The 14,912-nt window shown below is 45.7% G+C and overlaps 1 protein-coding gene across 3 annotated transcripts in view; it reads left to right on the forward strand.

The window, feature by feature from the left end:
* MFSD6 (major facilitator superfamily domain containing 6) overlaps positions 1 to 14,912 on the forward strand; it is an 86,469-nt gene that overhangs the window by 24,081 nt on the left and 47,476 nt on the right. For all 3 annotated transcript variants that reach the window (XM_082260049.1, XM_082260050.1, XM_082260051.1), the window contains exon 2: positions 6,456 to 6,553. In XM_082260049.1, coding sequence (XP_082116175.1) covers positions 6,456 to 6,553 — 98 coding nt within the window. The remainder of the gene's footprint in view (positions 1 to 6,455; positions 6,554 to 14,912) is intronic.

Here is a 14,912-nt window from a genome sequence, read left to right on the forward strand (position 1 = left end):
GTGTGAAGCATATCGGCCCATGGGTTTTGAAAATGGTTTTAAATACCGTATTGAAAATGAAGAGCTGTTAAACCTTTCTATATAGAAGTACAATTTATGTAAGAAAAAATATGTCCAAAATCTTTTTTTTTTTTTTTCTAACAATAAAAAATTAAAAAATGCGTATCAAATTGTCGTGGCTTTCATACTGATACATTACAAACGTGTATCGCTGTTTGTTGAGATGAGGAACTAGTCAGCGCGTTTTGCGGAAATGACCGCTTCTTCAGGACCTCCTAACCACTTTAATACAGGGCACTTTCACCCCCTTCATGCCCAGGCCAATTTTCAGCTTTTAGCTTTGTTGCATTTTGAATGATAATTGCGTGGTCATGCAACACTGTACCGAAACAAAATTTAATTAATTTTTCTTTTCCCACAAATAGAGATTTCTTTTGGTGTTATTTGATCACCGCAAGGTTTTTTTCTGTTTTGCTAAACAAATAAAAAGTTTTTTTGCTTGTTAGAAAATGTTCTAAATACGTTTTTTTCCTGCACTGATGAGGCCGCACTGGCAGGCACTGATGGGGTGACACTGATGATGAGGCACTAATATGCAGCACTGATATGCAGCACTGATGTGACACCTGATAGGTAGCACTGATAGACGGCACTGATGATCACTGATAGGCAGCAATGATGGACACTGATGGGCGACACTGATAGATGGCAATGATCGGCACTGGTGGGTGGCACTGATAGATGGCAATGATGGGGAGCACTGATGACGGCACTGATTGGCATCCCTAGTGGCATGGGTGAGCATCCCTGGTGGCCATGGGTTGGCAATCTCTGGTGGCTCTAGTGGCATCCCATAAGGGTCTGCACTGGTAATCAATGCTCTGATTACCAGCACAGACAACCCCCCCCCCCCCCCCCGTCAGGAGAGCTGCCGATCGGCTCTCCTCTACTTGCGCCTGTCAGGCGCGAACTGAAGAAAGCCGATCAAAGGCACTTCCTATTTACTATGTGACCATCTGTGATTGGACACTGCTGACCACATGGTAAAAAGCCTACATCATAGGCTCTTTACCGGAATCGGAGATGCGGTGTGTCAGTGAAACACCGCACCACCAATCGCCGCTCTGCGCTCCCTCCGGGGGCACGCAGGGCAGCCTATCCTGCTGGGACGTCATATGATGCCCAGTCAGGATGGGACAACCACTTTGCGGCCGTCATTTTACTATATGACGGGCGGGAAGTGGTTAAAAGTATATTTTTTCCAAAAGATTTTAGTTTATATATTTTTCATGCATCTTGTAACTAGACCACACAGTATACAGAGATGTACTGGTGGAATATCCAGTGAGGTATAGTCTTGACGGCCCATGGGAGAAAGATCTTCCCCAGAGTAGAGCTCTTTATTCAGAAAGACCCCAGCGTTTCCACATGGTGTGGTAGTATAAGGAGCAAGCCATCTCTGTATATTGTGTAGTCTACTCTAGTTAAAAGATGCAAGAAAAATATATAAACTGAAGTCTTCCGGAAAAAAAATCCATTTTGGCGGTCATGTACATTTAAGAGGTCCTGAAGAAGCAGTTATTTCTGCGAAATGCATTAACGCTAGTTCCTCACCTTGACAAACCGCCATGCATGTTTGTAGTGGATAATATTTTGCTGGTATCATTATGCAAGCCATGACAATTTGATGTGTTTTTTAAATATTTTATTATTTAAAATAAAGATCATTTTTCTTCAAAAGTTTATTTGTGTGATCACTGGAGGGGTATTTAAAAATCCCACTACCTACCTTTTTGTTGCAATATATTTACTGTAGAGATAATACCCTCCGCTGGCACATTTTTCTAGGTGATCTCCTCCCCTACATATACCCAACAAACACACAAAGAAACTTTTTGATAAACTTACTATATACAACCAATGAGTACTTTATCTGCTGATTTGGACTAATCGAGCAGTGCAGGCCATAACACGAACAATAGGTTGGCATCTTTGGCTCTCCGCCAATAGCACATCACAGAATACAAATTACTATTGGGTTATGGGAGTTAACCTGAACAATGGCTGCATCTGATTGGATGCAGCTGCTATTTGGCCCACAATTTTCCATCCGACTCCTTTGATATTTCTGGTGAAGGATAAAAGAATACTATACCTGAAGTATAACAAGTTTAATGGCACATATCCATATTCCCTTATATATTACTTTATTAGAACTAAAAGATAATCCCAGAACTGCAACTATATCTATTTACCTAAGGGATTTATCCCTTTCTATATTATACACATTATGCCCTGGAATTGGATGTTGCTGGTGATTATCAAAGGAGGCTCCTGTGTCCTTGATTTAAGCCTAATTGACCTGCTGGTACAGGGGTCTTTCTTTCAGGCGAGCGCATTTGAGTGCCTTTGGTGGAGGGACTGTCACCTTGCGTGGATCTTTCCAGCACCCTGTCTTGGGGACTTGATACAATTTGTACATATTTTTACATGGGAACTGTTGGGCTATGCTATTTATGCGGCTATACTATCTGTGCATGGACTGCTATGTATATTATTTGTCTTTATACTTATGATTTGCGCTGCACTTTTATGTTTTGTATAACTTTTCAGAATAGCAAAATATCCTGCAAACACAAATGTTCCCACAACTCCGATAACAATGGGAGGAAATTTACATCCTCCACAGCAAAAATGTCTAAGTTGCAAAGGGAGAGATTTTCAGTAAAATTTTAAAGTTAAACTCCAACATTCAATTAAGCATGACTATATAACATTTAAATAAAGCATAATCCTAATAAAAGATGTCTGGTGGGAGCGTGCCAACAGGGCCATGCACATGAGTAAGTTTTGGCTGGTACTTCATGCAGTGTATGGCCAGCTTAAAGCGTGCCAAGTGGACCTAAGTTAAAGTGGAATTCCACCCAAAACCTAACGAACGCTTAACCTACTCCCATCCCCATTCTAAGCCTAATCCATCTAACCAACCCTGTAAAGAGATCGCGATACTTGCCTATTCTGAAGCCACTCCACTCCAGTCTACAGCGGCAGCTTCTGTGTAGAAACAAAGCCGACAATGGCTGGGAAATGAATAGGAGATGATGTCACCCATAAACTTACTATGGAGCATGCGTTGTTGGCTGCCTCCGCTCTACACAGAAGCCGTCACTGACAGCTCAGCCGGGGACCAGACTAGAGCAGCTTCAGAACAGGTGATTATAGCGATCTTTTCCTTACAGGGTTAGATAATTAGGCTTAGAATGTGGGGTGGACGTAGGTTTAGTGTTAGATTTTGGGTGGAACACCTGGAATGTATTATGGAAGTTTACTGGCTATTTTGTCTTCAATTAAGTTTTTAAAGGATAAAACTACTTGTTTAATATAACATTTGTATTTCCTTTCTCCTCCCCCATTGAGTAGACCTGGCAGATTAGACATGACTAAGGCCTGATGGCTGAAACGCGTTGACTGTTTTACAGCTGTTATACATGTTTTTCCAATTAGGGATAACCATTGTTGGATGCCATTCTGAGTTCCGACTTCTCCTCTTGTGTTTCGTGGTACCTGAGGCTTGGGCAGCCTATATGTGTGAGCATCGGACGGGGCTAGGGTGTAGTAAAGTTGAAAGCCCTTACATACCAGTACTCACATGGTAGAATACAGTGCCTTGCTTTTATGGGGTCTTTTATATTGAGTGGTAATTCTCATGTCTCTCCAATTTTCTCACGGACCACAATTTGACATTTTCTGAGCTGGGGATGGTAGCTGGTCAAAGACAATAGTGGCAGTCTTCCCAGCACATACACTTAAAGGAAAATTCAGGGCCAGATTTAGCGGATCACCAGCAGAGCGAATCTGTACAAATATGCTCATCAACAGCTTTTGAGATATTTACAAAGGTGCACTTATCAGGATCAGCTAACATTGATTACAAACTGACAAAGATTTAAATGTTAAATACTGTATATATATTTTTTTGCCCTTTAGGTATCGGTTCACACTATAGCGATGTCAGATATCACAAGTGATTCGCACCGCACAGATTGTATGGCTGAATTTGCATCGCATTCGGCCCAAAGTCATGCAGGACCCTTTTTTTTTTGGTCTGCACCAGAATCGGATCGCATGGGTATTCTCACCTCCACAATCCGATTCCTGTCTGAATTGACAGTTCGCACTGTGATATGCAAACTAATCTGGGGGTTTCATTAACTTTGTATTATGAAAAGTTGAAATCAGTGCACCTGATTACAAGTGTAAGAAAGCTGCTGTGCACAAAGGGCCAATAAACCAAATCCCAGATCATAAACATAAACCATAAGTAGTGCAGCGCTAGAAATTTAACATAAACAGAAATGATGAAAAATAATGAAAATATAACTGCAAAAACAGTCCGAATGTGAGAGTAGCGTGATAATGCACATAAGCTGTGTAATGTGCTCCACTCTGTGCATCCAACACCCAGTCACTCTGTCTTCTCATCTTAAGGATAGCCCCTGTATTACCAGACGGGCTAACATAGCACAAGACTCTCTCGAAAGTCAACGGAATGACACATGCACGTAAGACCGGAGATCCTTAGCCAGAGGACACACTTGATATGACCAGACCACTTCCTTAAGAATCCAAGCTTTTTATATCAAGAAGGCTCCGATCCCCAGAGTAAATCCACTCATCCATATAAAGAGAAGAGGTCTGGCTGTATCTGTTGCCATTCTGCTCCGCTGATCGCTCCAGAATTAATCACAGCTGTCAAACACTTGAGTGTCTGAGCCTGGGAGGAAGCATGCGGCTGCAGTATAGAGCAAAGCCGCTGCTTCCTGTGTATGGCCCCTCCTGTCACAAGCGGAGTGCATCTGATATCACTCCGCCTGTGAGCCAGACCTATACAGGTAGTAGCGGCTTTGTTCTAGTAAAGGACAGCTGAGCCGGGAGTCCGGACACAGCGGGGAGACTCGGGGGCAGTGTATGGAGAAATACGGTATTTAAAAAATGCCCACGATATCAATGCCGTGCGTATGCAGTACCGCAATTTATCCCATTACCGGAAACCGGCACATCTCTAGTCGGAATACACCGCACTACAGATGCTTATCAAATGAAAATTTACCAGCAGTCCCATTCAAGAGAAGTTGATCATTAGATTGACTCTTCTAGAACAGATGGATTGTAATTTGGCCAGTCCCTGCTTTTTTGGCCAAATTTCGATCCAACTATGGCCAGGTTTAAAATGGCAAAAGATGAACTTGTTTTGATTTTTGAATATTTTGGGACACTTCGTGCCATTTTAAATAGGAATTTAGGAAATGCAAATATGCTGCAAAACAATCTGGCTAAGGGCTCTTTCACACGGGCGATCAGTTTTTTGGCTCCGCTCCGGTCCTTTTTTTTTTTTTTTTTCACGGAGCGAATACGCTGACATCCGCAATGCCTTTGACTTACATTATGTCCGTAAATCATCCGCAAAAAAATAGGATGATTTGCGGACATACGAAGCACCCGTGTAAAAGGGCCCTAAAGACACATTCCCTAGAAGTTGATACAAATCCAGACGGCTCTATTTCATGGTTGACTAGATGATTCGGTGTTCATAAAAGAGTTCTATGGTCACTGCATACACTTGAATTTTATAGCATCAGTATTGTAATAGCATTACTAACAATAGTTGTTATTGACAAACCGAAAGAATCTTACTTTAAAAATAATCCCCTTTCATGTTTCGAGTGCTGCCTGTCTGCCGATCATCTTTCGTCATCTTCCTGGATTCCCTGCATGCTTTGCAGCTTCTCCTTCTGTTTTGCTTTCAATTTCTAAGGACTACATATCCCATGGTACCTTGCCTGCAAGAAGTGATTGCTTTTCTGACTCCACCTAAATATCCTCCTCTCAGCAGCTTTTGTAGTTCAGAAGGCAGGACCTGTGTGACACACCAATGCCTACTCACAGAGCATAGTGACACAGAATTTAAGGAAGTAAAGGAGTGAGATCTTGACCCCTTTTCATCTGCACCTCTTGGCCCTTTAGGGGTTTCTGATGCCAGGAGGCAGGGTTTATGATCATGTGACTGCTGTGATTGGCTGTCTCAGTGGTCACATGATTGAAATGCTACTGATCACAAGAAGCAGTCGAGAGCTTTCTGTTCGCTGCTGGTAACTGGTGAGAGCACGCAAGGCGCATGCTCTCGGCACAGCTGTGTCTGTAAATTGGTACACAAATATGCAGCCTCTTGGTGCCAAGGCCCACCCGCCGAGAGGCTGCATATTTGCGTACCGTCAGCGCCTTGGGGTTAACAAAGTAAGTTTAAAAACTTAATTTAGAAAGATCATTCAAAATAATAAAAAGTGGCTAGAAATAAAAAAAATTCTAGGTGAAATTTGAATATATGATATTACATTTCCAACTATGGATACCCTTTAATGTAAAAAAGACTAAAAACAATGTTTTGTCTTTCTTAGGGTGCTATACATTGGCCTCGCCTGTAATACAGCCCGTTATCTCTATATTAGTTACATGGAAAATGCCTGGACAGTTCTCCCTATGGAAGTATTACAAGGTTAGTAAGATTTTATGTTTGGTATTAGCCTTATATGCTACGTAACATATAAAACTATGCAATATGTGTGCTTGTGTATTTGAAAATACAGTAGCAGAAATATATTTAAAAAAAAAAAAAAAAACCTCTAGATAGAATATGACAAAACGGCCTTAATTTGTATGTGTTATGAGGACGGAATTATTTTTTTCTTTGAATAGATTCCACCCCCACCCCTTTTTTTTTTTGTCCTTTGTACACATATTGCTGCTGCCTGTATTTCAGGATTGCCCACTTACATGAACCGTGGACTGTCTTGGTACTTAACATAGCTTATTAGGAAACGGTGTATAGTTTTTTTTTTTTTTTTTTTTTTATAAAAAAAAGTGGTTGCTGATCTAAAACCTGCAAGCACTCACCCAGCGCTCAGATAAACCTGATTAAACCTAGAGATATAATAAGGTGTTCAGCGGCTGCTGTAATACGGTACATATACAACAAAATGTCATCAACACAAATGTCCTTCCAGAGCACATTCAACCAATAACATTCAGCAGCGCTAATGTGTCTTTGGACACTTTATTCTTAATACCCCTATGGGGTCTACAGGTGAAAAAAGGGCACTGTGCATACATTTCGTCACATTAATTCATATGAATTCTATAGTTCATCATAAAAAAATCCTAAAAGAATGTTCACTACACATAAAGTTCATCACACTAATGCATATAAATTCTCTAGTTCATTACATTGGTGCTGATCCTGGTGTTTAAAGTGCTGATAAGATGGTATCTTCCTTCACCACACCACGTGTGCTCCCATCTAAGGCAGTGAGCACTCACCAGATGTTAATGATAATAGAGCTTTATATGTATAAACGTTATCTCCACCTCTCTCCAACTCCTCTCCAATGGACCATTCCTTATGTGGACACCCACGGACCAGGTACATCTCACATAAGCTTGCTGGTATACCTCAGTATATATTATAAATAGCCGTCAAGGGTGTATATGGATCTCTCCGGTCAGCAGGTAGATGATCTCCAGGGTGAGGTTTAGTATCTTCTCTGTGGTGTGACTCCGCTCCTTCTCCATCCTCGGTCAGATGATCTATTTAATGGTCTTACCTTGTAAAAGGTTTTGCCTTCAACTAATTTTTAATAATTATGTTGGCTGCTACCTGTGGGCATCATTGGAAGCTTCACTACAAAAGGGCGGTGTTGGATCCTGTAGCAGCTCCCAGCACCCCACCGCGCTTGAGCGTTCCTGCGCTACGCACCTTTCAGGCACCGTATGTATGAAAAAAAAAACACCCTCTGTAATTATCATTATCTCTATCTCTATAGACACCCCAATACACCAGAGGGGACTAATTACCCTAATACTGAGCCTGCTGACCCCTGACTATAGAGGACATGTCACCTGACTCACAACATCACATGACCACCAGTCCACACACAGTGCTGGGACCATCTTCTCTTATAATAAGAAGACATTTTTTACCTCCTCTAGGAGGTAACCTTGTAAACAGCCTTTCCAGAAGAGTTGAAGCTGTTCTAGCTGCAAAGGGTGGGCCAACTCGATATTGAAGCCTACGGTCTAAGACTGGGATGACCTTAAAGTTCATGTGCGTGTAAAAATAGCTGTCCCAATACTTTTGACAATATAGTGTGTGTGTGTGTGTGTCTATATATATATATATATATATATATATATATATATATATATATATATATATATATATATATACACACTGTTCAAAAAAATGAAAAGGAACACTTTGAAAACACAAGATCTCAGTGGAGACAAATATTATGCTGGATATCTATACTGATATGGACTGGGTAATGTGTTAGGAACGATGCCACATAATTTGATGGAAATGAAAATGATCAACCTACAGAGGGCTGAATTCAAAGACTCCTCAGAAATCAAAGTGAAAAAATAATGCAGCAGGCTAGTCCATTTTGCTGAAATCTCATTGCAGCAATTCAAAATGGTACTCAGTAGTTTGTATGGCCCTCACGTGCTTGTATGCATGCCTGACAACATCTGGGCATGCTCCTAATGAGACAACTGATGGTGTCCTGGGGTATTTGCTCCCAGATCTGGACCAGGGCATCACTGAGCTCCTGACTGAGGTGCAACCTGGTGGCCTTCACCAAAACATGTCCCAGAGATGTTCTATTGGATTTAGTTAAGGCGAGCGTGGGGGCCATTCAGTAGTATCAATTCCTTTATCCTCCAGTAACTGGCTGCATACTCTCGCCACATGAGGCTGGGCATTGTCGTGTACCAGGATGAACCCAGGGCCCACTTCACCAGTGTAAGGTCTGACAACATTGGTCCAAGGATTTCATCCTGATACCTAATGGCAGTCAGGGTGCCATTGTCTAGCCTGTAGAGGTCTGCACGTCCTTCCATGGATTTGCCTCCCCAGACCATCACTGACCCACCACCAAACCAGTCATTATGAACGATGTTACAGGCAGCATAACGTTCTCCATGGCTTCTCCAGACCCTTTCACGTCTGTCACATGTGCTCAGGGTGAACCTTTTCTCATCTGTAAAAAGCACAGGGCGCAGTGCTGGACCTGCCAATTCTGATGTTTAATGGCAAATGCCAATTGAGCGCTATGGTGCCGGGCAGTGAGCACAGGGCCCACTGGAGGACATTGGGCCCTCAGGCCACCCTCATAAAGTCTGTTTCTAATTGTTTGGTCAGAGACCTTTACACCAGTGGCCTGCTGTAGGTCATTTTGTAGGGCTCTGACAGTGCTCATCCTGTTCCTCCTTGCACAAAGGAGCAGATATCGGTCCTGCTGATGAGTTAAGGACTTTCTTCGGCCCTGTCCAGCTCTCCTAGAGTAACTGCCTGTCTCCTGAAATCTCCTCCATGCTCTTGAGACTGTGGTGGGAGACACCGCAAACCTTGTGGCAATGGCACGTATTGATGTGCCATCCTGGAGCAGTTGGACTTCCTGTGCAATCTCTATAGGGTCCAGGTATCGCTTCATGCTACCAGTAGTGACACTGACCCTAGCCAAATGCAAAACTAGTGAATAACAGTCAGAAAGTAGAGTAAAATAGAGCAAACAAATGTCGGTGGCCTCCACCTGTAAAACCATAGTGCACCTGTTCATTTGTTTTTATTAATTCCAAAGCAGCTGAAACTGATTACCAACCCCCTTTGCTACTTAACTGACCATATCAAACTGACCATATCAATATCCCAGGAGTTTATTTGACTTGATGCTATACTCTAAGTGTTCCTTTTTGATTTTTTTGAGCTGTATACAGTGGATATAAAAGTCTACACACCCCTGTTATGTGTCAAATGTTAAATGTCAGGTTTATGTGATGTAATAAATGAGACAAAGATAAAAAAAAAAATTCAGAACTTTTCCCACCTTTTTAATGTGACCTATAAACTGTACAACTTAGTTGAACAACAAACTAAAATCTTTTAGGTGGATGGAAATAAAAACATTTAAAATAATATGGATGCATAAGTGCGCACACCCTTAATCTAATACTTTGTTGAAGCACCTTTTGATTTTATTACAGCACTCAGTCTTTTTGGGTAGAAGTCTATCAACATGGCACATCTTGACTTGGCAATATTTGCTCACTCTTCTTTGCAAAAACACTCCAAATCGGTCAGATTGCGAGGGCACAGCCCTCTTCAGATCACCCCACAGATTTTAGATCAGATTCAGGTCTGGGCTCTGGCTGGACCATTCCAAAACTTTAATCATCTTCTGGTGAAACCATTCCGTCGTTGATTTGGATTTATGCTTTGGGTCCTTGTCATGCTGAAAGATAGGTTCTCTTCATGTTTGACTTTTTTAGCAGAAGCCTGAAGGTTTTGTGCCAGTATTGACTGGTATTTGGAACGGTTCATAATTCCCTCTACCTTGACTAAGGCCCCTGTTCAAGCTGAAGAAAAACAGCCCCAAAGCATGATGCTGCCACTATCATGCTGCACTGTGGGTATGGTGTTCTTTTGGTGATGTGCAGTGTTGTTTTTGCACCAAACATATGGAATTATGGCCAATAAGTTCAACCTTGGTTTCATCAGAACACATTTCTCTTACGTCCTCCGACAGTCGCCGCCTCTTCATATTCGTCACAATGGGGTATTAGACTTTGCTCCGAAGGAGTAGCTAGGCAACAGAATATGTTAACATTAAAGCTTTTAACATATCCCACCCTCAAGGGGTGGTCCCCTCAGTCAATACCCTCCTACTTCCTGCAACCATATCTCAGTTTCAATGTCTAGCTTGTCAGGAGTGGCTGGTTCTCTCTGTGCTGGGGCTTTGTGCCCCAGCCTCTTTCTTCTTTTTTGATTTTTTGTTTGAGTTTTTTTCTCTATCTTTACCTAGCTGTTCTTTTTGTCAGCATTAGTTAGTTCTTCTGACGAAGAGGATTATGCGGGCTGGGTCTCGGGCTGATCCCCCTGGTCGCAGGTCGTGGGTCAGTGGCTTCCCAGCCTGCCATCGAGCGTTCAGCCAGGTAACGCTCCTGGCACAGTGAACGACCCATCCCTGTTCGGTGCAGGGATGATTGGTGAGGTGGCTACCTCACTGGACGCTGTGCGGTTTCTTAACCCCCATTTTGTGCGTCTTGTATGCGACTCTCCCTGCCTCATGTGCAGCGGCTTGTTCACCTGTGCGGGTCCCCCACGCCATTGAGAGGTAAGTGTATCTATGTGGGGACCTGTCTGTCTGGGGGGGTGTCAGTCTGGGACTGTGTAACCTGCCTCTGTTCTCACTGTTTGTCTCCCTATCATTCTGCTGCATGCTGCGGGCTGCAAGGGGGGGGGGGAGAGCTGTGTGACACTGTCTGTGTCAGCCTTGTCAGTGTGAGAAGCTGTGTGCTGTGGGGCATGTTTTGTGGCATGTTTGGGCACTATACAGCGATCGCTGCGGCGATCTGCCATGCTTTTTATGTGGATGGTGTTATGTGCATTACTGTACTGAGGAGCGGCGGTTTCGGCGCCAAACGGCGCCATTTTGCCTACACTCGCTCCGGCCGCATGTTCTACATGCATGGCGGCCATTTTCTTGTAGCCTCCCATAGGCTTTAATAGAGCGCCCTGGTCTCATCACTTCCTCTTCTCCTGGGTACACCGATCGAGGCAGCAGCAGCGGCAAGGGTCTCCTCAGGTTTTATCCTTCTGTTCTTGCTATATCCATTGCCTGTGTTCAGTTTATTGTTCCCTGTGGGGGTCTCATTGTGCTTGTGTGTGGTGCGGTGGGCTGAGCTCGCTGCGCTTGTTAAAGGGGCAGTTAACCCTTTATTCTCCGGCATATCATATTGGGGCAATGGATTCTCAGGAGGGCAAATTTCCTGCCACCTTGGTGGAAAGCCAGGGGACCGCTGTTTCCCCCCCAGGGGGGGATTTGGCCACTATTGTGGCTGGCCTTGCTGCTCAGGTGCAGATGCTGGTGGCTGCTCAATCTACTAAAAGACCCAGAGTTTCTATTTCCTCTGATTCTGAGGGTGAAGGTGATGGGGCTGTTATGGCGGGGGTCTCCTTATCGGGGTCCCGCTCCTCCCTGGATCTAGTGGGGTCCGAGGTGGAGGCTGAAGTTGAAGGGGTGGATAATTCTCCCCCTGGCTCGCCTGAAGAGATTGCAATCATGGATGAATTGATTGCTTCCATAAAACAAACGCTGCGTTTGCAGGATGAAGTGTGTCCCCCCGCTGCCTTGGCGGCTTATGGGACGCAGAGAAAACGCAGGATTCCGCAGGTTTTTCCCTGCAATGATGATTTTCAGCGCGCTGTTAAGGAACAATGGCGCAATTTACGCAAACCTTTTGCTGTGCCAAGTAGGTTCAAGCTGCGTTATCCTTTTTCGCCTTCCACTGATGAACGGTGGATCACGCAATTGCGGTTTTGAACAAATCCACTGCGATTCTTGCAGAGGATTCCCCGGTGTTCCGTTATGCCACGGATAGAAGAATGGAGTCTCTTGCCCGTCATACTTATTCTGTTACGGGTTCTATGCTTAAGGCTCTGTTTGCCTCTCTCATGGCAGCCCAGGCTGTCGCAAGTTGGACGCAGATGCTTAGGCGCGTCCTAGTGGCCGATTCGGCCTCGCCGGCGACCCTGGATTTGGTGGATCAGATCCACCAGGGTGTCATATATCAGTGTGATGCGGACTTGGACTTAGTCCCGTTGGCTGCACGTGTGCACAGCGTGGCGGTGTTGTCTCGCCGCCTGGTTTGGTTGAAGTGTTGGTCGGTGGACCAATCTTCACGTAAGACCTTAGCCAATCTGCCTTATGATGGGTCTCGCCTTTTTGGGGAGTCCTTGGATGTGTTGATTAAGGGGATCACCGGAGGTAAGAGCACTCTCTTGCCCCATTTCCCCAAGGCTAAGGGGGCTTCTGGGAAGAAGCATGCTAATTTTCGGCCCCCTCAGGGGTCCTTTCGTGCCTTTCGGTCGCACTACAAGGGCAAACCGTTCAAAGGACAAGGCTCTCAGATGAAGCCCTGGTCTGGTAAACAGAAGTCCGGTCAGTCCGGACCCGCTGCCCATAACAGTGCGGCCTGAAGGGGCGCCCTCACCCAGTTTTGGGGTGGGGGGATGCTTGCTCAGTTTTCTTCAATCCTGGTTGGCCCGCGTGCGGGACAGGTGGGTTCAGGAGATCGTTCGATCTGGTTACAAGATCGAGTTTCTCTCTCGGCCGGAGAGCAGATTTTTTCCCTCAAATCTTCAACTGTCTCCAGAGCGTTTACGGGACCTGCACCTGGCGGTGCGAGACCTGAGGGCTCAGGGAGTGGTGGTTCCGGTGCCTCATCGGGACAGATTTCGGGGGCTTTATTCCAATCTGTTCACCGTGCCCAGGAAGGAGGGCAAGGTTCGTCCAATTCTGGACTTGAAGGCTCTAAACCACTCTGTGCGGGTTCGCAAGTTCCGCATGGAATCCCTGCGGTCGGTGGTGGCTGCCCTGGTTCCAGGGGAATTCATGGCCTCCATCGATTTGAAGGATGCGTATCTTCACATCCCCATTTTCGAGGGTCACCAGAGGTACCTTCGATTCGCCATTGCGGAGGATCACTACCAGTTTGTGGCGTTACCTTTTGGTCTCGCCTCGGCTCCGCGGGTTTTCACCAAGGTGCTTGCACCGGTTCTGGCATTATTGAGAGCCCAGGGCATCTCTGTCCTGGGGTATCTGGACGACATTCTGGTTCGGTCTGCGACCAGTCAGGGTCTGGAGAAGGACCTGTCTGTCACGATGCAAACTCTGCAGGAGTTTGGTTGGACGATAAATTTTCCAAAGTCGACACTGAGTCCGTCGGTTCGTCTTCCCTACCTGGGAATGATCCTGGACTCGGTTCAGGCGAAGGTCTTCCTGCCGGGAGACAAACTCAGAACTCTTCAGGAGGAAGTCAGGTCCCTCAGGGACGTTCCACACTCGTCTCTGCGGACGTGCATGAGATGTCTGGGATTGATGGTCTCGGCCTTCGAGGCGATTCCCTTCGCCCAGTTTCACACGCGGGGTCTCCAAGCGGAGATCCTGTCCAGGTGGGACGGGCGACCTCAATCTCTGGATCTTCTAATCTCGTTGGGCCATCGCACCAGAAGAGACCTTCTGTGGTGGCTCCAGTCCCCGATGGTGTCGGGGGGCAAGTCTTTTCGTCCTATCTCGTGGACGGTAATCACCACGGATGCCAGCCTGTCGGGCTGGGGTGGTGTTCTGGGCGTTCTGTCCGCCCAGGGAACTTGGTCGGAGGAGGAGTCCTCCCTTCCGATCAACATTCTGGAATTGCGTGCGATAAATCTCTGTCTTCATCGTTGGACGGACCGGCTGCAGGGCTGCCCGGTTCGGGTGCAGACGGACAATGCCACGGCGGTGGCCTACATCAACCACCAAGGGGGCACCAGGAGTGCCCGAGCGGCTCGGGAAGTGGCCGACATTCTGTCCTGGGCCGAGACTCATGTCCAGGCGATAACGGCGGTTCACATTCCGGGGGTGGAGAACTGGCAGGCGGACTATCTGAGTCGCCAGACCCTAGATCAGGGGGAATGGTCTCTCCACCCGGCTGTCTTCCAGATGTTGTGCGCGAAGTGGGGTCTTCCAGATGTGGACCTGTTCGCGTCTCGTCTCAACAACAAGGTGAGAAGGTTCGTGGCAAGGGCGCGCGACCCTCGGGCAGACGCGTCGGACGCGTTAGTGGCCCCGTGGCATCAGTACAAGCTGATGTACACGTTTCCACCAATTCAGTTGCTGTCCAGGTTCCTTCGCAGGTTACACTCGGAACGCAGCACGGTGATTCTTGTGGCGCCGGATTGGTCACGCCGGTCCTGGTACGCAGACCTCGTGAATCTGGCGGTCGACGCCCCGTGGCGTCTGCCTCTTCGAGACGAT

Source organism: Pelophylax lessonae, assembly GCF_965119305.1.
Source record: "Pelophylax lessonae genome assembly, chromosome: 6".
NCBI classification, from domain to species: domain Eukaryota; kingdom Metazoa; phylum Chordata; class Amphibia; order Anura; family Ranidae; genus Pelophylax; species Pelophylax lessonae.